General features: G+C 44.4%; 1 protein-coding gene across 1 annotated transcript in view; it reads right to left on the reverse strand.

Annotated features, from left to right (window-relative positions):
* emilin2a (elastin microfibril interfacer 2a) overlaps positions 1 to 26,901 on the reverse strand; it is a 54,504-nt gene extending 27,603 nt beyond the window's left edge. Inside the window, exons 1-6 of the mRNA XM_036966530.1 lie at positions 26,560 to 26,901; positions 25,738 to 25,863; positions 5,692 to 6,023; positions 4,208 to 5,577; positions 3,314 to 3,928; positions 2,629 to 2,896 (exon numbers count right to left, since the gene is read on the reverse strand). Coding sequence (XP_036822425.1) covers positions 2,629 to 2,896; positions 3,314 to 3,928; positions 4,208 to 5,577; positions 5,692 to 6,023; positions 25,738 to 25,863; positions 26,560 to 26,714 — 2,866 coding nt within the window. The 5' untranslated portion in view covers positions 26,715 to 26,901. The remainder of the gene's footprint in view (positions 1 to 2,628; positions 2,897 to 3,313; positions 3,929 to 4,207; positions 5,578 to 5,691; positions 6,024 to 25,737; positions 25,864 to 26,559) is intronic.
* Positions 26,902 to 27,808: the final 907 nt, after the last annotated feature.

Raw genomic sequence — 27,808 nt, forward strand, 5'->3', positions numbered from 1 at the left:
GTGGGCAGCTTGATGAGAACCTGTCAATATTTAAATCACCCAGAAAATGTACTTCTCTGTTTTCGTGACATACATTATCCAGCATTTCACACATATTTTCCAGATATGAGCATGCTGAGTCTGACAGCACAGTGGGTCGATAAGGATTTCGTACTGAAGAAAGCCGCATTACATGCTCAAGAATGTGCTGGTTCTCATACCACTGCTGCCTTTTCAATGGCATTTGAGAACATGTTTGAAACATGAACTCCTAGCGTCATTCGAATAACTGATTGGAGAAATAAGCTTCAGCAGAGCCTCTTTACTGTGTCGCCGCCAATAAACCCAAGGAAGAGTACATGCTGCCTTGGCAGGAACTAATGGGGATCCATAATAAACCCCAGGAAGAGTAGCTGCTGCCTTGGCAGGAACTAATGATGATCCATAATAAACCCCAGGAAGAGTAGCTGCTGCCTTGGCAGGAACTAATGATGATCCATAATAAACCCAAGGAAGAGTAGCTGCTGCCTTGGCAGGAACTAATGGGGATCCATAATAAACCCCAGGAAGAGTACCTGCTGCCTTGGCAGGAACTAATGGGGATCCATAATAAACCCCAGGAAGAGTAGCTGCTGCCTTGGTAGGAACTAATGATGATCCATAGTAAACCCCAGGAACTGTAGCTGCTGCCTTGGCAGGGACTAATGGGGATCCATAATAAACCCCAGGAACTGTAGCTGCTGCCTTGGCAGGGACTAATGGGGATCCATAATAAACCCCAGGGAGAGTAGCTGCTAGCTTGACAGGAACTAATGGGGATCCATAATAAACCCCCGGAAGAGTAGCTGCTGCCTTGGCAGGAACTAATGGGGATCCATAATAAACCCCAGGAAGAGTAGCTGCTGCCTTGGCAGGAACTAATGGGGATCCATAATAAACCCCCGGAAGAGTAGCTGCTGCCTTGGCAGGAACTAATGGGGATCCATAATAAACCCCAGGAAGAGTAGCTGCTGCCTTGGCAGGAACTAATGGGGATCCATAATAAACCCCAGGAAGAGTAGCTGCTGCCTTGGCAGGAACTAATGATGATCCATAATAAACCCCAGGAAGAGTAGCTGCTGCCTTGGCAGGAACTAATGATGATCCATAATAAACACCAGGAAGAGTAGCTGCTGCCTTGGTAGGAACTAATGATGATCCATAGTAAACCCCAGGAAGAGTAGCTGCTGCCTTGGCATGAACTAATGGGGATCCATAATAAACCCCAGGAAGAGTAGCTGCTGCCTTGGTAGGAACTAATGGGGATCCATCATAAATCCCAGGAAGAGTAGCTGCTGCCTTGGCAGAAACTAATGGGGATCCATAATAAACCCCAGGAAGAGTAGCTGCTGCCTTGGTAGGAACTAATGATGATCCATAATAAACCCCAGGAAGAGTAGCTGCTGCCTTGGCAGGAACTAATGGGGATCCATAATAAACCCCAGGAAGAGTAGCTGCTGCCTTGGCAGGAACTAATGGGGATCCATAATAAACCCCCAGGAAGAGTAAGTAGCTGCTGCCTTGGCAGGAACTAATAGGGACCCTTAATAAAGACAAAAGGGACCCTTAATAAAGACAAATTCAAACTGGACCCTAAACTCATTGAGATGGAGAGGGCACATAGGAATGACACTTTCTTCCCTGATGGATGGCCCAGATCTACAGTGTGGGACAAAATCCCTCCTGAGATGTGTGCAAACCTGGTGGCCAACTACAAGAAACGTCTGACCTCTGTGATTGCCAACAAGGGCTTTGCCACCAAGTACTAAGTCATGTTATGCAGAGGGGTCAAATACTTATTTCCCTCATTAAAATTCAAATCAATTTATAACATTGAAAAGCTTTGTTAAAGTTTGGTCGCAAGTTTGGTTCCAAATGGCCAATAACCCCAAACATACTTCCAAAGATGTGGCAAAATGTCTTCAGGGCAACAAAGTCAAGGTATTGGAGTGGCCATCACAAAGCCCTGACCCTCAATCCCATAGAAAGTTTCTGGGCAAAACTGAAAAAGCGTGTGCGAGCAAGGAGGCCTACAAACCTGACTCAGTTACACCAGCTCTGTCAGGAGGAATGGGCCAAAATTCACCCAACTTATTGTGGGAAGCTTGTGGAAGGCTACCCGAAACATTTGACCCAAGTTAAACAATTTAAAGGCAATGCTACCAAATACTAATTGAGTGTATGTAAACTTCTGACCCACTGGGAATGTGATGAAAGAAATAAAAGCTGAAATAAATCATTCTCGCTACTATTATTCTGACATTTCACATTCTTAAAATAGTGGTGATCCTAACTGACCTAAGACAGGGAATTTATACTAGCATTAAATGTCAGGAATTGTGAAAAACTGAGTTTAAATGTATCTGGCTAAGATAGATGTATGTAAACTTCCGACTTCAACTGTATGTATTGTATATAGTTTTTCGTGGTGTGGTTTTTTCAAGCCCCTGAGCTTCCAACTACACCTGCACACCGTTTATTTATTTGTTTTTATCTGTACTGTTGTTGATCACTTGTTTTATTTGGTACAAATAAATTAAACTACACAAAAACAAATCCATCCATTCATCCACCCATTCATCCATCCATCATCCACAGTATACTACTGACCTGTCTCCCTGGCGTTGGTGTCAGTGCTCCTGGTCTGTAGTGTCTTTAGGGAGGTCTCTAGGGTGGTGATGTCAGCAGCCTGTCTTTCCAGCATGGTGTTGACACGGCTGACGTGGTGCCACAGCCCAGCGACGTGCTTCTCCAAACCCTCCTTCACTCCCCGCACCCTGGCCGACACCCCGTCCAGCTGAACACACACTTTCTCCAGGCGCTGGACACGCCCCTCCACCCCAGACACACCAGAGCAACGCTGAAGTTCTGTCTGCACCTAAGAAGAAGAAGAGCAATCTTAATATTTTTGGATATCAAGGAAATTACAACAAGATATCAACACAGATAACAGTGTTATCCACTAACTAATAACTGACAACTAGACTACTAGATAACTAACTGGCTAGTGACATAACAGACTACTAGATAACTAACTGGCTGGTGACATAACAGACTACTAGATAACCAACTGGCTAGTGACATAACAGACTACTAGATAACAAACTGGTTAGTGACATAACAGACTACTAGATAACTAACTGGTGAGTGACATAACAGACTACTAGATAACTAACTGGTGAGTGACATAACAGACTACTAGAAAACTAACTGGTTAGTGAGATAACAGACTACTAGATGACAACCTGGTTAGTGAGATAACGGACTACTAGATAAAAGACTACTAGATAACTACCTGGTTAGTGAGGCTGTCCAGTTTGGTTCTCAGCTCCTCCACCTGGCTGCTGCTGCTTCCCTCCACCTCTCCTCTGGGGACCGTTACCTCAGACGCACTCTGGATCCTGCCTGGACCGATAGTAGTGGCACCAAACCCACCTAACCCTTCCCCTGGCCTGGCCCCTGACCCAACCTGGCAGCAGGTGTTGTAGGTGGTGTTAATCCTGGTGAGGTCCTGGGTGTACCTGCTCAGAGAGTCCCCCAGCCCTGTCACTGCCCCCCCCAGACCCCCTACGTTGTCCTGCAGGATCACCATCCCCCTCTGGAGGTCCTCCACCTCCTTAACACTCCGCTTCTGCCCCACCATTTGCCTGTCTATAATCTCCTCCAGCTCTCTCAGTTTGTCAGAGTTGGACGTCACATCCGTGTGGAGGATTTCCAGGTCGTTACAACAGAGCTTCAGGTCCTTCACCACACTGTCCAGAACTACAGGGTGGGAGGAAGCCCCAGGGTTGGTGTTGGGAAACCCTCCGGTGTTAGGTCCTCCACCACAGCCGGGAGCACAGAGCTCAGCCACAGCGGTCACCTTGTCATTCAGACCCTGCAGAAGAAACTTGTTGTTGTTCAACTCAGCCTGGAGGAGGGAACAAGACAGAATCTGTTACCATGGACACATAACACACAAACACACTGCCATGTGCAGTGCAGCACGCACAATGGCTGGAGATGGTACCTGGGAACTGCAGTGCAGCACCCACAAAGGCACAACGGCTAGAGATGGTACCTGGGATCTGAGACCAGCAGCCCTCCGGTTGCCAGATCATCTCCCACTTTCTATCACCAGGTCTGAGATTAAAACCAACAACGTTCCGAAAACTGGTCCTCCTCTACCAGAGTTGTCTACCTATAGTACCTGAAGGTCCACGCTCCCTCCTCCTCCAACAGGATATGACTCGTTGTTCATCTCGACCAGCATGGTAGTAAACTGGTCTTCCAGTACGTTTACTCGTTCCTCCAGCAGCTGTCGTAGCTCCGCCCCTTGCTCGGCTAGTGCCCGGGTCAGCTTCTCCTCCACGTAGAAACAGTGGACCTCCGCGTTCTGCTCTGTCACATTCAGACGCGCCTCTAACTCCTCCAGCCGAGACCCCACCTCTCCCTCTAGTCCTAACCCCTCCCCCTCTAGCTCTAACCCCTTTCCCTCTAGCTCCCCCCGTGGAGAGGACAGGTACTGCAGCTCATTGTCCATGCGGGCATTCAGGATGCGATGGGCCTCCGCCACACGCTCCAGCTCCCTCCACAGGTCAGATAGGTCACCACGCTGGACAGCTGGTAGGATACCTGGTGGCTGGTTATCCTGTCTAGCCAGGTCGGTCTGTCTGGCAGGGGCAGTTTGCCTAAGGCTGGGCTTGGAATCAGTCTGTCTAACATTAGGTTTAGTGTCAGTCTGTCTAACATTAGGTTTGGGGTCAGTCTGTCTGAGTGACCGGCCAGGCTGGTCGGAGGCAGTGATGTCCAGTCTCAACTCCCTGATCTCCTGCTTTAGCTGCTCCTCCTTGTCCACCATCTCAGTCAGACTGAGCATTCCTCTCTCCCGCTCCTCCTCACACCTCCTCTCCATCAGCTGGATCCTTCCATCACAGAATTTCTGCAGCTTCTCCACCTCCTTCCCTATCCTCTCCTCTATCGTTCTCTCCATGCTGTCCTCCATGTTCTTCCTCAGGAAGCCCAGCTGCCTGTCCATGTATTTCTCTAGTAGCTCCTCCAGGTCAGCAGGGGCTCCACCCCCAACAGGGTTAGGGTCAGGGTCTTGCTGTGTCTGAGAGGCATCAAGCAGCAGGCGGATATGACCGCTGTGTGAGGTCACGGTACCTCTCAGCTCCTCCAGAGCCTCCTCTTTACTCTTCAGAGAGGTGTTGACATCATCCAACCTGGCCAGGACCTTTTCTAGCCCCCTGTCCCCCTGGACTGGCCCCCTGGTGGCCTGGTGCCCGTCGATCACTGACCCCTGGTGGTTGTCTGGTGGTACTGCGGCCTGCTCTATGTCGGGGGCGTGGACACTGTCAGGGGTCACAGCGCGGAGGTTGTTGAGCAGGGTGACCAGCATCTTGGAGGTGTCCTCCTGCAGGTCAGATCTCAGAGTAGAGCTCAGCCCAGTTATCGCAGCCTGCAGCGCCCCCACTGTTTGGGAGAGGCGCTGCACCTCATCCTCCAGGAGACGCACCCTGTCTTTTTCTGCTCCTCCATGCCTCCCCTCGTACACTCCCGTCTCCCTCCTCTCTGGCCCTGAGACAGAGGACACAGTTAAGTCAATAACACATTAACACACTTCATATACGAATCCATCTCTAAGAAGAAGATTGAGAAAGCAGCAACATGTCATGTTGTAAAGTATCTTACTCTGTGGGTGTCTGGTCTGTCCAGGGATGGATCTGGTCTGGGGGTAGTGTGGTGCTTCCTCTGAGTTATGGTTCTGGTGAGGCTGTGACCCTGCTGGCACTGTCTGTCTGTTAGGGTACTGGTTTTGGTGAGGTTGTGACCCTGCTGGTACGATCTGTCTGTTTGGGTACTGGGTTTGGGGTGGCTGTGACCCGGCTGGTACTGTCTGTCTGTTAGGAGCAGCCTTCAGCTCAGAGCAGTCTGGTCCCTGGTAACTAGGGCAACACCTCCACTCCAGGTCTGTCACCGTCTTATAGGCGATCTTATAGGCCGGCCGGAACCGCGTCCGATACCTGGGAGAGAAGGCACGACAAACTTGTAAGTGCACACACACACACACACACACACACACACACACACACACACACACACACACACACACAGGCATGCACAAACACACAAAGACAAACAAGTCTTCAAATTTCTACTTAAGTCTATGACATTATTCCTCTTTTGATAATATAATCTTTGTTGAGAATATTACAAACTGATGCTAAACTTAAAAGGATAGACGTGTTGCAGATGCAATCATTATGTAGGTGTAGTAGAGAATGAAACAGGGTCTGTGCCACCAGTAAGTACAGATAGTAGCTTGGCTCTCGACTGGTCTAAGACACTGTATCTCAGTGCAAGAGGCATTAGGGTTGGTTGGGCTGCATCACATCTGGCCGTGATTGGGATTCCAATAGGGAGGCTCACAATTGGCCCAGCATCGTCCGGGATTGGCTGGGGTAGGCCATCATTGTAAATAAGAATTTGTTCTTAACTGACTTGCCTAGTAACTGGATCTTGGACTTCCTGACGGGCCGCCCCCAGGTGATAAGAGTAGGCAACAACAACACGTCTGCCATGCTGACCCTCAACACTGGGGCCCCTCAGGGGTGTGTACTTAGTCCCCTCCTGTATTCCCTGCTTACCCACGACTGCGTGGCCAAACATGACTCCACCACCATAAGTGTGCTGACGACACAACGGAGGTAGGCCTGATCACCGACAATGATGAGATGGCCTATAGGGAGGTCAGAGAACTGGCAGTGTGGTGCCAGGACAACAACCTCTCCCTCAATGTGAGCAAGACAAAGTAGCTGGAAAAGGCGGACCGTACAGGCCCCCATTAACATCGACAGGGCTGTAGTGGAGCGGGTCGAGAGTTTCAAGTTCCTTGGTGTCCACATCACCAAAGAACTATCATGGTCCAAACATACCAAGACAGTCATGAAGAGGGCACGACAAAACCTTTTCCCCCTCAGGAGACTGAAAAGATCTGGCATGGGCCCCCAGATTCTCAAAAGGTTCTACAGCTGCACCATTGAGAGCAACCTGACTGGTTGCATCACCGCCTGTTATGGCAACTGCTCGACATCTGACCGTAATGCGCTACAGAGGGTAGTGTGAATGGCCCAGTACATCATTGGGGCTAAGCTTCCTGCCATCCAGGACCTATATAATAGGCAGTGTCAGAGGAAAGCCAATAAAATTGACAGAGACTCCAGTCACTCAAGTTATAGAATGTTTTCTCTGATTCCGCATGGAAAGCGGTACCAGAGCGCCAAGTCTAGGACTAAAAGGCTCCTCAACAGCTTCTACCCCAAGCCATTAGACTGCTGAACAATTCATAAAAATCGCACCGGACAATTTGCATTGACACACCCCCCCGTTCTACACTGCTGCGACTCACTGTTTGTATGTTACCTATGCATAGTCACTTCACCTCCACCTACATGTACAGATTACCTCAACTAGTCTGTACCCCTGCACACTGGCTCGGTACCGGTACCCCCTGTATATAGCCTCGTTATTGTTATTCTTATTGTGTTACTGTTCATTATTACTTTTTATTTGAGTCTACTTGGTAAATATTGTATTCTTCTTGAACTGCACTGTTGATTAAGGGCTTAAGTATTTCACGGTAAAGTCTAACACTTGTTATATAAGTATTTCTAACACTTGCTGTATTCGTCGGAAAATAAAGTTTGATTTGATTTGATTGATTTGATTTTAAATAAATTTTAAATAAAAAATGTCAATAGTAGTATAAATCCCCACAGCAGGACAATTTCCTGGAAAGAAACTCAACCGGTGTTGCTCATTCAGCCGACAGAAACTTTGAACTTGTCCCCATTAAGCAACGAGTTGGAGTCAGAGGCCGAGGCTTCTCAGGTCTCTCCTCCACCCGTTACAGGTTCTGAGCCGCTGAAGCCTTCCACCATTGGCTTTGACAAATTGAAAACCTGAGTCATTGGCGATGACATTACCCACAATATTAGACTTAAAAGAATCATCCAGCGATCATACACTGTTTACCAGGGGCAGGGCTACTGACGTTAAGGCTAATCTGAAGATGGTGCTGGCTAAAGCTAAAACTGGCGAGTGTGGAGAGTATAGAGATATTGTTATCCACGTCGGCACCAACGAGGTTAGGATGAAACAGTCAGAGGTCACCAAGCGCAGCATAGCTTCAGCGTGTAAATTATCCAGAAAGATTGTGTCGGCATTGAGTAATTGTCTCTGTCCCCTTCCCAGTTAGGGGGAGTGATGAGCTCTACAGCAGAGCCTCACAACTCAATCACTGGTTGAAAACTGTTTTCTGCTCCCCCCAAATGATAGAATTCGTAGCTAATTGGCCTTCTTTTTGGGACTCACCCACAAACAGGACCATGGCTGGCTGGCTGAGGAATGACAGACTCCATCCTAGCTGGAGGTGTGCTCTCATCTTATCTACCAACATAGACAGGGCTCTAACTCCTATAGCTCCACAATGAGATAGGGTGCAGGCCAGGCAGCAGGCTGTTAGCCACCCTGCCAGCTTAGTGGTGTCTGCCACCAGCACAGTCAGTGTGGTCAGCTCAATATTTGTTAAAAGAAAAGAAAAACCCGAGCCCTGAAGCTTCCAGAAAATTGGAACAGAAATGGTGCTTCACCAAACTGGAAGTCTTCCGACTACCTTGGAAATATATATTAATAATAATATCAGTATCGAAGAGCCCTCACTCCTGCTCGATCATCCGATTTTTCCAACCTAATTGAGGAGAAAAGCTACATTCCTCAAGAGAGGATGGCTTCCACTTCAGCAGTGATAAATTCATGAACTTGACAAAAATATCATGATAATTTGAAAGCAAATTATGGACTCCTCTTTGAATCTGCGTATTTCTCCAAACCTAGTTGTACTGAGTCTGCACAGAACTGACAGGACCTAGGATCAATGGAGACACTCACATTTTTAAATCCTGTATCTCTTGACACTGTTAGGTTCTAATTATCAGAGTAAATAACTCAATGGACATTATGAATGCATAACCAAGTTTAATTTAATTATTCCCAGAGGATCAATACAGCTGCATTAGACAAACTGTCTAGTGTTTCCACCACCACAAGTGTATATACTGTATATACTCCAATTTAAGAACTCCTCCTTCTCTCCAATCCTTACATCTATGATGGTTTGACAGGAAGATGAAGTAATAGGGTAATAAACCATAATTTCTCCCTTAAGGGGATCTGACCTGACCTCAACCCCTCATTTGCCTAATCCACAGATATCCATCTGTATCCCCTACAGCAATCCTGTGACTTCTTCCTGTCCACCACATTCCAAAACCATCTGGCCCTACAGATAACCATTAACTTCTGATGTAAAAAAAAACAGTCTCTAGCATAGCAATGTTCCAAGTTTAACCCAGAATCCAACAACACATTAATTAAAAATAGTCACAGCCTCTAAACCTTCAAGCTGCATACTGGACCCTATTCCTACTAAACTACTGAAAGAGCTACTTCCTGTGCTTGGCCCTCCTATGTTGAACAATAAATGACTCCCTATCCACCGGATGTGCACCAAACTCACTAAAAGTGGCAGTAATGAAGCCTCTCTTGAAAAAGACAAATCTTGACCCAGAAAATGTACAAAACTATTGGCCTATATCGAATCTCTCATCTCTGGGTGATGTTATTCGGAAACACAATGTCAGCTTTCACTGCTATGCGGATGACACACAGCTGTACATTTTGCTGAAACATGGTGAAGCCCCAAAATTTCCTATTCTGGACGCCTTTGTTTCGGACATAAGGAAGTGGATGGCGGCAAATGTTTTACTTTTAATCTCGGACAAAACAAGAGATGCTAGTTCTAGGTCCCAAGAAACAAAGAGAACTTCTGTTGGATCTTACAATTAATCGTGATGGTTGTACAGTCGTCTCAAATAAAACTCAGAAGGACCTCTGCGTTACTCTGGACCCTGATCTCTCTTTTGATGAACATATTGAGAATATTTCAAGGACAGCTTTTTTCCATCTTTGTAACATTGCAAAAATCTGGATTTTTTTGTCAAAAAATGATGTCAGAAAAGCTAATCAATGCTTTTATCACTTCTTGATTAGACCACTGCAATGTGACCACTGGATGTTCCCGATTTCGACCCTGCCAACCAGCCATGGAGGTACGTCACTCGCCGTCGAAGTCAAAAGCAGGCCTTTGACAATAGGGGCCTCCTTAGCGGTGGGAAGCCCGGACCTGATACAAACTTCAAACAGCATCGCTACCCTGGATCCAGAGGTTCCAGCAACTTCATCCCTTGGGGCTTCCACTTCGTGATCAGATCCAGAGGTACCAGTGCCTTCGTCCCCTGTTCTGTCTCCCTCTCCGGTGGCTTCTACAGTGAATGAGGCTCCGGAGGTACCTGCACCTTCGTCCCCTGTTCTGTCTCCCTCTCCGGTGGCTTCTACAGTGAATGAGGATTCATTGGTTATGGGAGGCTTCAAACGGGTGCCAAGAGTTGCAGCTGTGCGAGATGGTGCCTCTCGCCAGTCCTTGACGGGTCATCCTGAATCATACGAGGTGTAGTAATGGGTGTACAGTGCATTGCGAAAGTATTCGGCCCCCTTGAACTTTGCGACCTTTTGCCACATTTCAGGTTTCAAACATAAAGATATAAAACTGTATTTTTTTGTGAAGAATCAACAACAAGTGGGACACAATCATGAAGTGGAACATTTATTGGATATTTCAAACTTTTTTAACAAATCAAAAACTGAAAAATTGGGCGTGCAAAATTATTCAGGCCCCTTAAATTAATACTTTGTAGCGCCACCTTTTGCTGCGATTACAGCTGTAAGTCGCTTGGGGTATGTCTCTATCAGTTTTGCACATCGAGAGACTGAAATGTTTTCCCATTCCTCCTTGCAAAACAGCTCGAGCTCAGTGAGGTTGGATGGAGAGCATTTGTGAACAGCAGTTTTCAGTTCTTTCCACAGATTCTCGATTGGATTCAGGTCTGGACTGACTTGGCCATTCTAACACCTGGATATGTTTATTTTTGAACCATTCCATTGTAGATTTTGCTTTATGTTTTGGATCATTGTCTTGTTGGAAGACAAATCTCCGTCCCAGTCTCAGGTCTTTTGCAGACTCATCAGGTTTTCTTCCAGAATGGTCCTGTATTTGGCTCCATCCATCTTCCCATCAATTTTAACCATCTTCCCTGTCCCTGCTGAAGAAAAGCAGGCCCAAACCATGATGCTGCCACCACCATGTTTGACAGTGGGGATGGTGTGTTCAGCTGTGTTGCTTTTACGCCAAACATAACGTTTTGCATTGTTGCCAAAAAGTTCAATTTTGGTTTCATCTGACCAGAGCACCTTCTTCCACATGTTTGGTGTGTCTCCCAGGTGGCTTGTGGCAAACTTTAAACAACACTTTTTATGGATATCTTTAAGAAATGGCTTTCTTCTTGCCACTCTTCCATAAAGGCCAGATTTGTGCAATAACGACTGATTGTTGTCCTATGGACAGAGTCTCCCACCTCAGCTGTAGATCTCTGCAGTTCATCCAGAGTGATCATGGGCCTCTTGGCTGCATCTCTGATCAGTCTTCTCCTTGTATGAGCTGAAAGTTTAGAGGGACGGCCAGGTCTTGGTAGATTTGCAGTGGTCTGATACTCCTTCCATTTCAATATTATCGCTTGCACAGTGCTCCTTGGGATGTTTAAAGCTTGGGAAATCTTTTTGTATCCAAATCCGGCTTTAAACTTCTTCACAACAGTATCTCGGACCTGCCTGGTGTGTTCCTTGTTCTTCATGATGCTCTCTGCGCTTTTAACGGACCTCTGAGACTATCACAGTGCAGGTGCATTTATACGGAGACTTGATTACACACAGGTGGATTGTATTTATCATCATTAGTCATTTAGGTCAACATTGGATCATTCAGAGATCCTCACTGAACTTCTGGAGAGAGTTTGCTGCACTGAAAGTAAAGGGGCTGAATAATTTTGCACGCCCAATTTTTCAGTTTTTGATTTGTTAAAAAAGTTTGAAATATCCAATAAATGTCGTTCCACTTCATGATTGTGTCCCACTTGTTGTTGATTCTTCACAAAAAAATACAGTTTTATATCTTTATGTTTGAAGCCTGAAATGTGGCAAAAGGTCGCAAAGTTCAAGGGGGCCGAATACCTTCGCAATGCACTGTATTTCCTCTCCCATCTCGCCGGCTGTTGTTTTAGGCAGCTCTAAGGTACCAAATGGCTCGGTTACTGGAGAAAAATACATGATCTACCCCAGGGCACAAGAACAGGGTATTACTAGGCTCCCCACCGTTATACGTCAATACATAGAGGTTGATGCTGTTGCAGCCCACGTGGGAGAGAATTCCATTAGGAATGGTAGCTCGGACACAAAAATACGTTCTATAATTTCTGGCTCTGTGCCCTCGCTGGGTCGATGTAGTGAAAATTTTAGCAGTCTATAGCGCTTCACAACTGGCTACGTGACTTCTGCAGCTCCATTGGTGTGACTTTTGTAGACAACTTTGACACCTAATGAAGCAGAGCATTCTCTATAAGGAGGATGGAATCCACCCTAATCATCGAGGTGCCTGTTCTTCCCCCCGTACAGCCTCCAGTTGCCTGTTCTTCCCCCATACAGCCTCCAGTTGCCTGTTCTTCCCCCATACAGCCTCCAGTTGCCTGTTCTTCCCCCATACAGCCTCCAGTTGCCTGTTCTTCCCCCATACAGCCTCCAGTTGCCTGTTCTTCCCCCATACAGCCTCCAGTTGCCTGTTCTTCCCCCATACAGCCTCCAGTTGCCTGTTCTTCCCCCATACAGCCTCCAGTTGCCTGTTCTTCCCCCATACAGCCTCCAGTTGCCTGTTCTTCCCCAATACAGCCTCCAGTTGCCTGTTCTTCCCCAATACAGCCTCCAGTTGCCTGTTCTTCCCCAATACAGCCTCCAGTTGTCTGTTCTCCCCCCATACAGCCTCCAGTTGCCTGTTCTTCCCCAATACAGCCTCCAGTTGCCTGTTCTCCCCCCATACAGCCTCCAGCTGACTGTTCTTCCCCCATACAGCCTACAGCTGACTGTTCTTCCCCCATACAGCCTCCAGCTGACTGTTCTTCCCCCATACAGCCTCCAGTTGCCTGTTCTTCCCCCATACAGCCTCCAGTTGCCTGTTCTTCCCCCATACAGCCTCCAGTTGCCTGTTCTTCCCCCATACAGCCTCCAGTTGCCTGTTCTTCCCCCATACAGCCTCCAGTTGCCTGTTCTTCCCCCATACAGCCTGCAGTTTCCTCGATGGATGATCAGTCAACATCACATGACTTGGGAAATGATAGTCAGGGTTTTTCTTTTTGGCAACTCACAGAAACAAAAGTTATTGCTTGCTTATTAGCTATTGACACCAAGAAGTCATTAGAGGCTGACAATTTGAAGCAAACTGAAGTGGGTCTAGGGTGGCCGGTAAGGTGGCGGTGATATGACCCTGGACTAGCCTCTCAAAGCATGATGACAGAAGTGAGTGCTACGGGGCAGTAGTCATTTAGTTCAGTTATCTTTGCCTTCTTGGGAACAGCAACAATGGTAGCCATGTTGAAGAATATGGGGACAACAGAGGATAGGGAGCAATTAAATATATCTATAAAACACAACCATGCTGAATGAACACTTATTTTAACTTAATATAATACATTTAAAAAATACATTTAGTCTCAAATAAATAATGAAACATGTTCAATTTGGTTTAAATAATGCAAAAACAAAGTGTTGGAGAAGAAAGTAAAAGTTCAATATGTGCCATGTAAAAACGCTAAAGTTTAAGTTCCTTGCTCAGAACATGAGAACATATGAAAGCAGGTGGTTCCCTTTATTAACATGAGTCTTCAATATTCCCAGGTAAGAAGTTTTAGGTTGTAGTTATTATAGGAATTATAGGACTATTTCTCTCGATAGCATTTGTACAGTCGTGGCCAAAAGTTTTGAGAATGGCACAAATATTAATTTCCACAAAGTTTGCTGCTTCAGTGTCTTTAGATATTTTTGTCAGATGTTACTATGGAATGCTGAAGTATAATTACAAGCATTTCATAAGTGTCAAAGGCTTTAATTGACAATTACATGAAGTTGATGCAAAGAGTCAATATTTGCAGTGTGGACCCTTCTTATTCAAGACCTCTGCAATCTGCCTTGGCATGCTGCCAATTAACTTCTGGCACACACCCTGACTGATGGCAGCCCATTCTTGCATAATCAATGCTTGGAGCTTGTCAGAATTTGTGGGGTTTTGTGTGTCCACCCGCTTCTTGAAGATTGACCACAAGTTCTCAATGGGATTAAGGTCTGGCCAAAATATTGATGTTTTGTTCCCTGAGCCACTTGTTCCCTGAGCCACTTGCCTTATGGCAAGGTGCTCTATCATAGTGGAAAAGGCATGGTTCGTCACAAATCTGTTCCTGGATGGTTGGGAGAAGTTGCTCTCGGAGGATATGTTGGTGCCATTCTTTATTCATGGCTGTGTTCTCAGGCAAAATTGTAAGTGAGTCCACTCCCTTGGCTGACAAGCAAGGGCACACATGAATGGTCTCAGGAAGCTTTACTGTTGGCATGACACAGGACTGATGGTAGCGCTCACCTTGTCTTCTCCGGACAAGCTTTTTTCCGGATGCCTCAAACAATCGGCAAGGGGATTCATCAGAGAAAATGACTTTACCGCAATCCTCAGCAGTCCAATCACTGTACCTTTTGCATAATATCAGTCTGTCCCTGATGTTTTTTCTGGAGAGAAGTGACTTCTTTGCTGCCCTTCTTGAAACCAGGCTATCCTCTAAAAGATGCAATCACACCTGCCTGCTGCCATTCCTGAGCAAGCTCTGTACTGGTGGTGCCCGGATCCCGCAGCTGAATCAACTTTAGGAGACGGTCCTGGCGCTTGCTGGACTTTCTTGGGCGCCCTGAAGCCTTCTTTACAACAATTGAACCACTCTCCTTAAAGTTCTTGATGATCCGATAAATGGTTGATTTAGGTGCAATCTTACTGGCAGCAATATCCTTAAGCCCTTTTTGTGCAAAGCAATGATGACGGTACATGTTTCCTTGCAGGTAACCATGGTTGACAGAGGAAGAACAATGATTCCAAGCACCACTCTCCTTTTGAAGCTTCCAGTCTGTTATTCAAACTCAATCAGCATGACAGAGTGATCTCCAGCCTTGTCCTCGTCAACACTCACACGTGTGTTAACGAGAGAATCACTGACATGATGTCAGCTGGTCCTTTAGTGGCAGGGTTGAAATGCAGTGGAAATGTTTTTTGAGGATTCAGTTAATTTGCATGGCAAAGAGTGACTTTGCAATTAATTGCAATTAATCTGATCACTCTTCATAACATTCTGGAGTATATGCAAATTGCCATCATGCAAACTGAGGCAGCAGACTTTGTGAAAATTAATATTTGTGTCATTCTCAAAAACTTTTGGCCACGACTGTATTACATATACCTTTGACTATTGGATGTTTGTATAGGCACTTTAGTATTGCCAGCCTAATCTTGGGAGTTGATAGGCTTGAAGTCATAAACAGCGCTGTGCTTCATTTGTTTTGTGCATAATAATAATTGTATTTATTTTATTTGACCTTTATTTAACTTCTTATGGGACGGTAGCATCTCACCTGGCCATTATCCAGTGAAATTCAAATATTTAACATTCTTAAAAATATATGTGTTATACATCAAAATAAACCTTAACTTCTTGTTAATCCTGCCGCTGTGTCAGATTTCAAAAAGGTTTTGTGGCGAAAGCACACCATGTGAATATCTGAGGACAGCACCCTGCATACAAACACATGAAAAACATATTTCAACCAGGCAGGTGCGACACAAAAGTCAGAAAGAGCGATATAATTAATGCCTTACCTTTGAAGATCTTCTTCTGTTGGAACTCCAAAATGTCCCAGAAACATCACAAATTGTCTTTTTGTTCGATAATGTCCTTCTTTATGTCCAAAAAACGTCCATTTATCTGGCGCATTTGATTCAGAAATACACCGGTTTCAACTCGCCCAACATGAATGTAAACTTGGTCCAAACATTTCAAACAACATTCCTAAACCAACCTCAGGTACCCTAAAATGTAAAAAAAAATCGATAAAATGTAAAACGGAATAAACTGTTTCTAATACCGGATAAAAACAATTGAGCGCGCTCCTGTTCACACGCACCAAAACAATAGTCCACCTGGAGTGACATTTACAATGAATAGGACTACTTCTTCTTTTCTCAAAAGAAAAACATCAAACGATTTCTAAAGTCTGTTGACATCTAGTGGAAGCCATATGAAATGCAACCAGGCTCCTAATAATAAGGGTATCCCATAGAAACCTATTGGAAAATATTTTTTTCCCTGGATGGTTTGCCTGCCAAATCAGTTCTGTTATATTCACATACATTATTTTAACAGTTTTAGAAACGTTAGAGTGTTTTCTATCCAAATCTACAAATTATATGCACATTCTAGCTTCTGGGCCTGAGTAACAGGCAGTTTTGTCACGCCCTGACCTTATATAACCTTAGATAATAATTTCTCTATTTTGGTTAGGTCAGGATGTGACTAGGAGGGGTAGTCTAGTTTTTTATTTTCTATGTTGGCCTGGTATGGTTCCCAATCAGAGGCAGCTGTCTATCGTTGTCTCTGATTGGGGATCATATTTAGGCAGCCTTTTCCCTCCCTTTTCCCTGTTTGTGGGATCTTGATTTTGTATTATTGCTTTTTAGCCCTACAAAGCTGGACGTTTAGTTTGTTACTCTTTCTTGTTTTGTGTTTTGTTATCATAAATGTAAATGATTAACCTACCCCAAGCTGCATCTTGGTCCGACCATCCTTCCAACAACGATCATTACAAGTTTACTTTGGGCACGCTTTTCATCCGGATGTCAAAATACTACCCCCTACCCAAGAGAGGATAACTAGGCAAGTCAGTTAAGAACAAATTCTTATTTACAATAACGGCCTACCAAAAGGCAAAAGGCCTCCTGCGGGGACGGGGGCCTGGGATTAAAAATAAAAACAATATAAATATAGGACAAAACACAAGAGAGACAACACTACATAAAGAGAGACCAACGACAGCAACATAGCAAGGCAGCAACACATAACACACCATGGTAGCAACACACCATAAGAACAACATGGTAGCAACACAACATGGTAGCAGCATAAAACATGGTACAAACATTATTGGGCACAGGCAACAGCACCACAACTTTGCTTTGGGGACCTTTAACAGAATGTGACTGGCAAAACGGGTGTTGTATGTGTAGGTTGAGGGCTTCAGTAGACATCTCAGATGGGGGGAGTGAGGCCTAAGAGGGTTTTATAAATAAGTATAAACCAGTGGGTCTTGCGACAGGTATAGAGAGATGACCAGTTTACAGAGGAGTATAGAGTGCAGAGATGTGTCCTATAGGGAGCATTGGTGGCAAATCTGATTGCCGAATGGTAAAGAACATCTAGCCGCTCAAGAGTACCCTTACTTGCCGATCTATAAAATAAATGTCTCCGTAATCTAGCATGGGTAAGATGGTCATCTGAATCAGGGTTAGTTTGTCAGCTGGGGTGAAAGAGGAGCCATTACGATAGAGGAAACCAAGTATAGATTTAACTTTAGCCTGCAGCTCTGATATGTGCTGAGAGAAGGACAGTGTACCATCTAGCCATACTCCCAAGTGCTTGTATGTCGTGACTGCCTAAAGCTCTAAACCTCAGAGGTAGTAATAACACCTGTGGGAAAAGGGGCATTCTTCTAACCAAACCACATGACCTTTGTTTTGGAGGTGTTCAGAACAAGGTTAACGGCAGAGAAAGCTTGTTGGACACTAAGAAAGCTTTGTTGTAGAGCATTTAACACAAAATCCAGGGAGCGGCCAGCTGAGTCTGTATCATCTGCATATAAATGGATGAGAGATCTTCCTACTGCCTGAGCTATGTTGTTGATGTAAAATGAGAAGAGCGTGGGGCCTAGGATTGAGCCTTGGGGTACTCCCTTGGTGACAGGAAGTGGCTGAGACAGCAGATTTTATGACTTTATACACAGCACTCTTTGAAAGAGGTAGTTAGCAAACCAGGCCAAAGACCCCTCAGAGACATACTCCTTAGCCTGCCTACAAGAATGATATGGTAGACCATTCCAAAAACTTTTGCCAAGTCAATAATATAACAGCACAATATTGCTTCGAAACAAGGGCAATGGTGAAATCATTGAGGACCTTTAAGGTTGCAGTGACAAATCAAATCAAAGTTTATTTGTCACGTGCCCTGAATACAAAATGTGTAGACCTTACAGTGAAATGCTTACTTACAGGCTCCAACCAACAGTGCAATTTCAAAAATTATATATATTCAAAAAATAAATAAGGTATTAGGTGAACAATAGGTAATTATAGAAATAAAAACAACAGTAAAAGACAGTGAAAAATATCATTAGCGAGTCTATATACAGTAGCGAGGCTATAGCAGTAGCGAGGCTATATACAGGCACCAGTTAGTCGGGCTGATTGAGGTAGTATGTAAATGTAGATATGGTTAATAAAGTGACTTTGCATATATGATAAAGAGAGAGTAGCAGTAGCGTAAAAGATGGTTTGGTGGGTGGTGAAAAGTGTGACACAATGTAAATAGCCCAGTTAGATGGAAAGCAACAGATAGGTGGATAGCAACAGAAAGAGAGAGCAACAGAGGTGGATAGGAACAAATAGGTGGATAGCAACAGAAAGAGAGAGCAACAGATAGGTGGATAGCAACACATAAGTGGATAGCAACAGAAAGAGAGAGCAACAGATAGGTGGATAGCAACAGATAGGTGGATAGGAACAGAAAGAGAGAGCAACAGAAAGGTGGATAGCAACAGAAAGAGAGAGCAACAGATAGGCGAACAGCAACAGCAACAGATAGGTGGACAGCAACAAATAGGTGGATAGCAACAGAAAGAGAGAGCAACAGAAAGGTGGATAGCAACAGAAAGAGAGAGCAACAGATAGGTGGATAGCAACAGATAGGTGGACAGCAACAGATAGGTGGACAGCAACAAATAGGTGGACAGCAACAAATAGGTGGACAGCAACAGATAGGTGGATAGCAACAGAAAGAGAGAGCAACAGATAGGTGGACAGCAACAGATAGGTGGACAGCAACAGATAGGTGGACGGCAACAGATAGGTGGACGGCAACAGATAGGTGGACGGCAACAGATAGGTGGATGGCAACAGATAGGTGGACGGCAACAAATAGGTGGACGGCAACAGAAAGAGAGAGCAACATATAGGTGGATAGCAACAGATAGGTGGATAGCAACAGAAAGAGAGAGCAACAGAAAGGTGGATAGCAACAGAAAGAGAGAGCATCAGATAGGTGGATAGCAACAGATAAAGAGAGAGCAACAGAAAGGTGGATAGCAACAGAAAGAGAGAGCATCAGATAGGTGGATAGCAACAGATAAAGATAGCAACAAATAGGTGGATAGCAACAGATAAAGAGAGCAACAGATAGGTGGATAGCAACATATATGTGGATAGCAATAGATAAAGAGAGCGCAACAGAAAGGTGGATAGCAACAGCTAAAGAGAGAGCAACAGATAAAGAGAGAGCAACAGATAAAGAGAGAGCAACAGATAAAGAGATAGCAACAGATAGATGAATAGCAACAGATAAAGAGAGAGGAACAGATAGGTGGATAGCAACAGATGAAGAGAGAGCAACAAATAGGTGGTCAGCAACAGATAGGTGGACAGCAACAGACAGGTGGATAGCAACAGAAAGAGAGAGCAACAGGTAGGTGGACAGCAACAGATGAAGAGAGCAACAGGTAAAGAGAGAGCAACAGATAAAGAGAGAGCAACAAATAAAGAGAGCGCAACAGATAGGTGGATAGCAACAGACAAAGAGAGCAACAGATAGGTGGATAGCAACAGACAAAGAGAGCAACAGATAGGTGGATAGCAACAGACAAAGAGAGCAACAGATAGGTGGATAGCAACAGACAAAGAGAGCAACAGATAGGTGGATAGCAACAGACAAAGAGAGCAACAGATAGGTGGATAGCAACAGAAAGAGAGAGCATCAGATAGGTGGATAGCAACAGATAAAGCGAGAGCAACAGATAAAGAGAGAGCAACAGATAAAGCGAGAGCAACAGATAGGTGGACAGGAACAGATAGGTGGACAGCAACAAATAAAGTGAGAGCAACAGATAGGTGGATAGCAACAGAAAGAGAGAGCATCAGATAGGTGGATAGCAACAGAAAGAGAGAGCATCAGATAGGTGGACAGCAACAGATAAAGAGAGAGCAAAAGATAAAGAGAGAGCAACAGGTAAAGAGAGAGCAACAGGTAAAGAGAGAGCAACAGGTAAAGAGAGAGCAACAGGTAGGTGGACAGCAACAGATAGGTGGACAGCATCAGATGAAGAGAGAGCAACAAATGAAGCGAGAGCAATAGATAGGTGGACAGCAACAGATGAAGAGATAGCAACAGATGAAGATAGAGCAACAAATAGGTGGACAGCAACATACAGGTGGATAGCAACAGAAAGAGAGAACAACAGATGTGGATAGCAACAGATAAAGCGAGAACAACAGATAGGAGGACAGCAACAGATATAGAGAGAGCAACAGACAAAGAGAGAGCAACAGATAGGTGGACAGCAACAGACAAAGAGAGAGCAACAGACAGGTGGATAGTAACAGATAGGTAGATAGCAACAGATAAAGAGAGAGACTCAACAATTTAAGTCCAGTAGTGAAACAGAGCTGTCTAACCATAACCCAATGCCAGGCCTCCTCCCTATCTCTCTCACGGAAACTTGGGTTCAGGTTTCTCTGACCTGCCTCCCAGGAGATTCTGGGATTTCCAGATCATTTTCCGTCATGCAGAGAAAGGAGTTAGGGTTAGAAAAAGAAAGCAAAGGCATGAACTCTAATAGTTTACCAGCCCCTTTGTCTCTCTTCCTCCCTCTGCCTCTCTCTCTAATAGTTTACCAGCCCTTTTGTGTCTTTCTCTTTCCCTCTCGTTCTCTCTCCCTCCCTCTGTCTCTCTCTCTAATAGTTTACCAGTCTCTCTCTCTCTCTCTCTCTCTCTCCCTCCTTCCGTCTCTCTCTCTAATAGTTTACCAGTCCCTTTGTGACTCTCTTTCTCATTCTCTCACACTCCCTCCGTCTCTCTCTACTTCCCTCCTTGTCACCCTCCCTCTCCATGTCTCCCTCCCTCCCTCTCCATGTCTCCCTCCCTCCCTCTCCATGTCTCCCTCCCTCCCTCTCCATGTCTCCCTCCCTCCCTCTCCATGTCTCCCTCCCTCCCTCTCCATGTCTCCCTCTCCGTGTCTCCCTCTCGCTCGCTCTCTCATTTTTATTCCATGAAGTCATGACCGTTTGAGAACAGATTTCACAAGACAGAGGTGTTCTCAAGGGGGTAAAACGTCAAATATTTAACTTCACTCCAACTATGTGTCTAAAGTGTATGTTGCAAAATAGTGTGGCCACAAGTTCCAACTTACAATAAAACTATGACGTCACTCTAAACATGAATGTCACAGTGTTATGGCAAAACCGAGGTACTTATTGTTGGAGCCAAAGCACAGGGAGAGAATCTGTCCGAACATTTTAATTAATGGGCAATAAAGATAAAACACCTGGAAAAAAAACTAAGTGTTATTTTAGATTCTGAACTACATTTCGAATCACACATTAGGAATGTGACCACAATAGCTTTTTAACATCTGAGGAACATTTCCAAGGTGTGGCTGTTTCTCTCTCAGGCTGATACAGAGACACTCATCCATGCTTTTATTACAAGCAGGCTTGACTACAGTAATGCTCTCCTGTCTGGTCTACCTAAGAAAGCTATTGGTCATCTGCAAAACATACAGAATGCTGCAGCATGGGTACTGACCAAGATCAGACAGAGAACACACACTACATCGGTTTTAACCTCTCTAGGGTATGTGGGACGCTAGCGTCCCATCTGGCCAACATCCAGTGAGATTGCAGAGCGCCAAATTCAAATACAGAAATACTCATTATAAAAATTCAGAAAACAAAACATATTTTCCTTAGTTTTAAAGATTAACTTCTTGTGAATCCAACCACGGTGTCAGATTTAAAAAATGCTTCACGGCAAAATCATACCTTACGATTATTTGAGAACATAGCCCAGTTGACAAATTATTACAAACAGTAACCAGCCAAGCAGAAGCGTTACAAAACTCAAAAATAGAGATAAAATGAATCCCTTACTTTTGATGATCTTCATATGGTGGCACTCAGAAGACATTAATTTACTCAATAAATGTTCCTTTTGTTCGATAAAGTCTATTTATATCCAAAAACCTCCGTTTTCTTCGCACGTTTTCTTCAGTAATCCACAGGCTCAAACACAGTCAAAACAGGCAGACAAAAAATCCCAATTGTTTCCGTAAAGTTCATAGAAACATGTCAAACAATGTTTATATTTAATCCTCAGGTTGTTTTTAGCCTAAATGATCTATAATATTTCAACCGGACAATAACATTGTCAATATAAAAGGTAAACAAGAAATGCACTCCCTCGTGATTGCGTATGAAAAAGCTCTGTGACATGTCAGGGTCCAATCATTCAGACTGGTCTTACTCCCTCATTTATAAGAATACAAGCCTGAAACAATTTCTAAAGACTGTTGACATCTAGTGGAAGGCATAGGAACTGCAAATTGAGTCCTATGTCAATGGATACTGTAATGGCATTGAATAGAAAACTACAAAACCACAAAAAAAAATAGTTCCTGAATGGATTTTTCTCAGGTTTTCGCCTGCCAAATCAGTTCTGTTATACTCACAGACACTATTTTAACAGTTTTGGAAACTTTAGAGTGTTTTCTTTCCAAATCTACCAGTTATATGCATATCATATCTTCTGGGCCCGAGGAGCAGGGCGTTTAATTTAGACATGCTTTTCATCCAAAAATCCGAATGCTGCCCCCTACCCTAGAGAAGTTTTAACGTCTCTGCACTGGCTGCCTGTGAGTTTTAGAATTAATTTTAAGATTTTTGAATCGGTTTTTAAATCAATTCAAGATTGTGCACCTCAATACATGTCAGACATGCTTTAAGTTATGTACCCAGTAGGTCCCTCAGGTCCTTTGGGGGGCCGAAACTGTGGATATATCTAAAAGAGATCTTAAAACATATTTTTAGCTTTTCTTTTCCTCAGGGTGCTTTTTAGTCATTCAGTTTGTGTCATTATTTTGTTTGCGTTGAATTTCATGACTGAAATGTGATGTATTATTAAAGTATGATTAGATTTGATGGTAAATCTAATTGAGTGGAACCCCATCAGTGGAACCTGGGCTGCCCAGCTATGGTAAATCTAATGGTGTGAAACCCAATCAGTGGAACCTGGGCTTTTTTAATTTCACCTTTATTTAACCAGGTAGGCCAGTTGAGAACAAGTTCTCATTTACAATGTGAATCTTAAGGGATCGCAAACGATACGAAAGAGTTGTTGAACAGGCTAGTATTAGGGGTTGCAAAAATTGCGACGGATAATTTTAGAAAGAGAGGGTTCAGATTGTAAAGCCCAGCTGATTTGTAGGGGTCCAGATTTTGCAGCTTCTTCAGAACATCAGCTTTCTGGAATTGGGTGAAGGAGAAATGGGGAGCTTGGGCAAGTTGCTGTGGGGGGTGCAGAGCTGTTGACCGGGGTAGGGGTAGCCAGGTGGAAAGCATGGCCAGCCGTAGAAAAATACCTGTTGAAATTCTCGATTGTCGTAGATTTAATCGGTGGTGACAGTGTTTCCAAGCCTCAGTGCAGTGGGCAGCTGGGAGGGGGTGCTCTTATTCTCCATGGACTTTACAGTGTCCCAGAACTTTCGGAGTTTGTGGTACAGGATGCAAATTTCTGTTTGAAAAAGCTAGCCTTTGCTTTCCTAACTGCCTGTGTATATTGGTTCCTAACTTCCCTGAAAAGTTGCATATCACGGGGGCTATTCGATGATAATGCAGTACACCACAGGATGTTTTTGTGCTGGTCAAGGGCAGTCAGGTCTGGATTGAACCAGGGGCAATATCGGTTCCTGGATCAATTTTTTTTGAGTGGGGCATGCTTATTTAAGATGGTGAGGAAAGCACTTTTAAAGAATAACCAGGCATCATCTACTGACGGAATGAGGTCAATGTCCTTCCAGGATACCCAGGCCAGGTCGATTAGAAAAGCCTGCTCTCTGAAGTGTTTTAGGGAGAGTTTGACAGTGATGAGGGGTGGTCGTTTGACTGCAGACCCGTTACGGACGCAGGCAATGAGTGATTGCTGAGATCCTGGTTGAAGACAGCAGAGGTGTATTTGGAGGGCAGGTTGGTTAGGATGATATCTATGAGGGTGCCCATGTTTTACGGATTTGGGGTTGTACCGGGTAGGTTCATTGATAATTTGTGTGAGATTGAGGGCATCAAGTTTAGATTGTAGGAGGACCAGGGTGTTAAGCATGTCCCAGTTTAGGTCACCTAACAGCACGAGCTCTGAAGAAAGACGGGGGGACATCAATTCACATATGGTGTCCAGGGCACAGTTGGGGGCAGAAGGTGGTGTCTATAGCAAGCGGCAACGGTGAGAGACTTGTCTCTGGAAAGGTGGATTTTTAAAAGTAGGAGCTCAAATTGTTTGGACACAGACCTGGATAGTAAGACAGAACTCTGTAGGCCTTCTTTGCAGTAGATTGCAACTCCGCCCCCTTTGGCAGTTCTATCTTGTCGGAAAATGGTATGGTTAGGGATGGACATTTCAGGGTTTTTGGTGGTCTTCCTAAACCAGGATTCAGACACAGCTAGTACATCCGGGTTGGCAGAGTGTGCTAAGGCAGTGAATAAAACAAACTTAGGGAGGAGGCTTCTAATGTTAACATCTAAGATCCATGAGGGTGCCTGTGTTTATGGATTTAGGGTTGTATCTGGTAGGTTCCATGATAATTTGTGTGAGATTGAGGGCATTTTTGTTAGATTGTAGGACGGCCAGGGTTTTAAGCATATCCCAGTTTATGGCATATCCCAACTATGGTAAATCTAATGGTGTTAAACCCCATCAGTGGAACCTGGGCTGTCCAACTATGGTAAATCTAATGGTGTTAAACCCCATCAGTGGAACCTGGGCTGTCCAACTATGGTAAATCTAATGGTGTTAAACCCCATCAGTGGAACCCCGGATGCCCAGTTATGAAATGTTTCCAGTGACGCTCTAATAATGAAAACAACAACTTTCATTTGATGTTGTCAGAGTCATTCATTCTGTGGTTGATCAGTCATCCCGTCAGTCTTATTACTGGAATAAATGAGCTAATCAGAGTGGATTAATCATTGCTGTTCACTGGCTAACTCATAAGTACTTTCCAAGCTGCTGTTTTCTCCCTTCTGTCCTCCCTTTTCCTAACCCTTCTCACCCCTCCAGTGGACCTGAGGGGACTAAGTAGTAAGGAGCAACTCCACCTAGTTTCCATCACATTGCTGTAACATCCCCAGCCCTCTTAGATGAGAAAATAAGAGAAGGGAGGGAATAATATTCTATTATATCCCATCTCTCTCCGTCCTCCACCCATCTCTCTCTCACTCTGTCCTCCACCCATCCCTCTCTGTCATCCCCCTCTGTCCTCCACCCATCCCTCTCTCCCATACCTCTCTGTCATCCCTCTCTCTGTCCTCCACCCATCCCTCTCTCCAGGGAAACTTACATCACTTGTTGCTCACAGTCTGGGTCATGGTTTGGGCACGGTGCCACCTCAGGCTCCACAAAGCTCTCCACATTCCCCTGGACGGTACAGCTCACGTTCTTATGGACCACATATGCACACCAATTCCTAGAGGGGGAGGAGAGAAAGAGAGAGAGATGTGTAAGCAAAATATGTCATTGGTAACCAACCATCAGGCAACAATTCCAACCCTTCCAAGCTTGAGAAATAAGATACAAATAGTCTATTGTCTGATAGAAATAGTTGAGAAAAAAGAGAGAAATAAAAGTCAGCATCTGTGTGGATCATTTAGCTGTAGCTGACTGGTGCAGATAACCAGCCTATCACATTACAGGGTGACTGGGGCAGATAACCAGCCTATCACATTACAGGGTGGTTTCCACCTCCAATTAGTATATCTACTGATTGACATGTGATTTTATCATTATGGATTAGAGCAGATCGGTTGATATGTACAGTGGAGACACAGACAGGCTGCATCAGAACACAGAACACAGATTATAATGCTGCAGCAAACAGACAAGACTAGACACACTCAGTGGTGCATTATTCTCCATAACAAAACTCAGAAACAACTCAATGCAACAATTTAGTGATAAATAACTGCAGTAAAATAATTCAAAATGTAAACGTATATTGAATTAATTCAATGTAATCACGAGTAATCTCTCCATTTACTGCACTAATTAAAGAGAAAAAGTCCTGCGAAAATAAAATAAGATCGCAACGACACAGAACACAACTCGTTTGAGGCAAATGGAAATAAATAAAACAGATTAACAATAGATACAAATAATAATTTACCTATTCCTCTGTGACTGTCGGTGTCTCGCGCCCTGGTACGCAGCTCCTTGGAAAAGGTTGTAGTTCGGCGGATTTTGTCCGTTGGTGACAGAAAAGTTGAAGAACAGAGAGAACAATGTCCATGTTACCCCCAAATCAGCTGCTCCCCACTTCATCGTAGACAACAGATTAAATTAACTACTACGGAACATGGACAAGAAAAGTTCAGATATATGTATCTTTTAAAAGTTGATATTCTATGTGCGGCCGCCCGGTAACTGAGCAGAACCTGACTAAATTTTGGAGATCTCTTTGCGGGTCGCTGTTGACTCCACTGGAACGACGTAGCTGTTAGACTCCTTTCCCCTCCCATCCTCCCTGCCTTCCTTCGACCCCAGCCCCTCCCCTCTCCACCCCATGAGAAACAAACACGCCCCGAATTGTCCGCAGCTTGTACTGTGCGCGCGCACACACACACGCTGTAACAGCGCGTACTGTGCAATGCCGGCAGACTGTTACAAACATTTATAGCATCTACCTTCTTGCTGTTCCCATTAATGTTTGTACCATGTTGTGTTGCTACCATGTTGTTGTCATGTGGTGTTGCTGCCATGCTATGTTGTTGTCTTAGGTCTCTCTTTATTTAGTGTTGTGTTGTCTATCTTGTCGTGATGTGTGTTTGCCTTTTGGTAAGCCATCATTGTAAATAAGAATTTGTTCTTAACTGACTTGGCTAGTTAAATAAAGGTTAAATACATTAAAACACATCTGCTATCGGTTCTGTCACACTGAAGACCAATTACGTGCCTGATTTTGTTGTGGGAGACTTTTGAGAAAACATTTGATATCTTATATTTATTTAACTTAATACGATTTAGTAATATCCCCTCTAATTTTAGTCATTGACTATTAGTCAAATTGATAAGAGTGAGTCAAATACATTTCCTGGGATGTCTTTTTCACCATGCATTCCCTATGCTGCTAAATAGTGAATCAAACATCAGATATATGAGTACTGTAGACTCCTGTCATGATGTTGAATTAGCCAATGAATGGCTAGGAATATTTAAGGCCAGGTTCCTATATTTCCTGTTGTTATTAGGTACAGTCATCATCTTTTACTGTGGATGGAGGCAAATTGTTACAGTCTTGTACCAATTAACCTCTACGTGATCGGTGTGTCCCCCGCAGGATGGTTGAGCTAACGTAGGCTAATGTGATTAGCATGAGGTTGTAAGTAACAAGAACATTTCCCAGGACATAGACATAT

Source organism: Oncorhynchus mykiss, chromosome 28 (assembly GCF_013265735.2).
Source record: "Oncorhynchus mykiss isolate Arlee chromosome 28, USDA_OmykA_1.1, whole genome shotgun sequence".
NCBI lineage: Eukaryota > Metazoa > Chordata > Actinopteri > Salmoniformes > Salmonidae > Oncorhynchus > Oncorhynchus mykiss.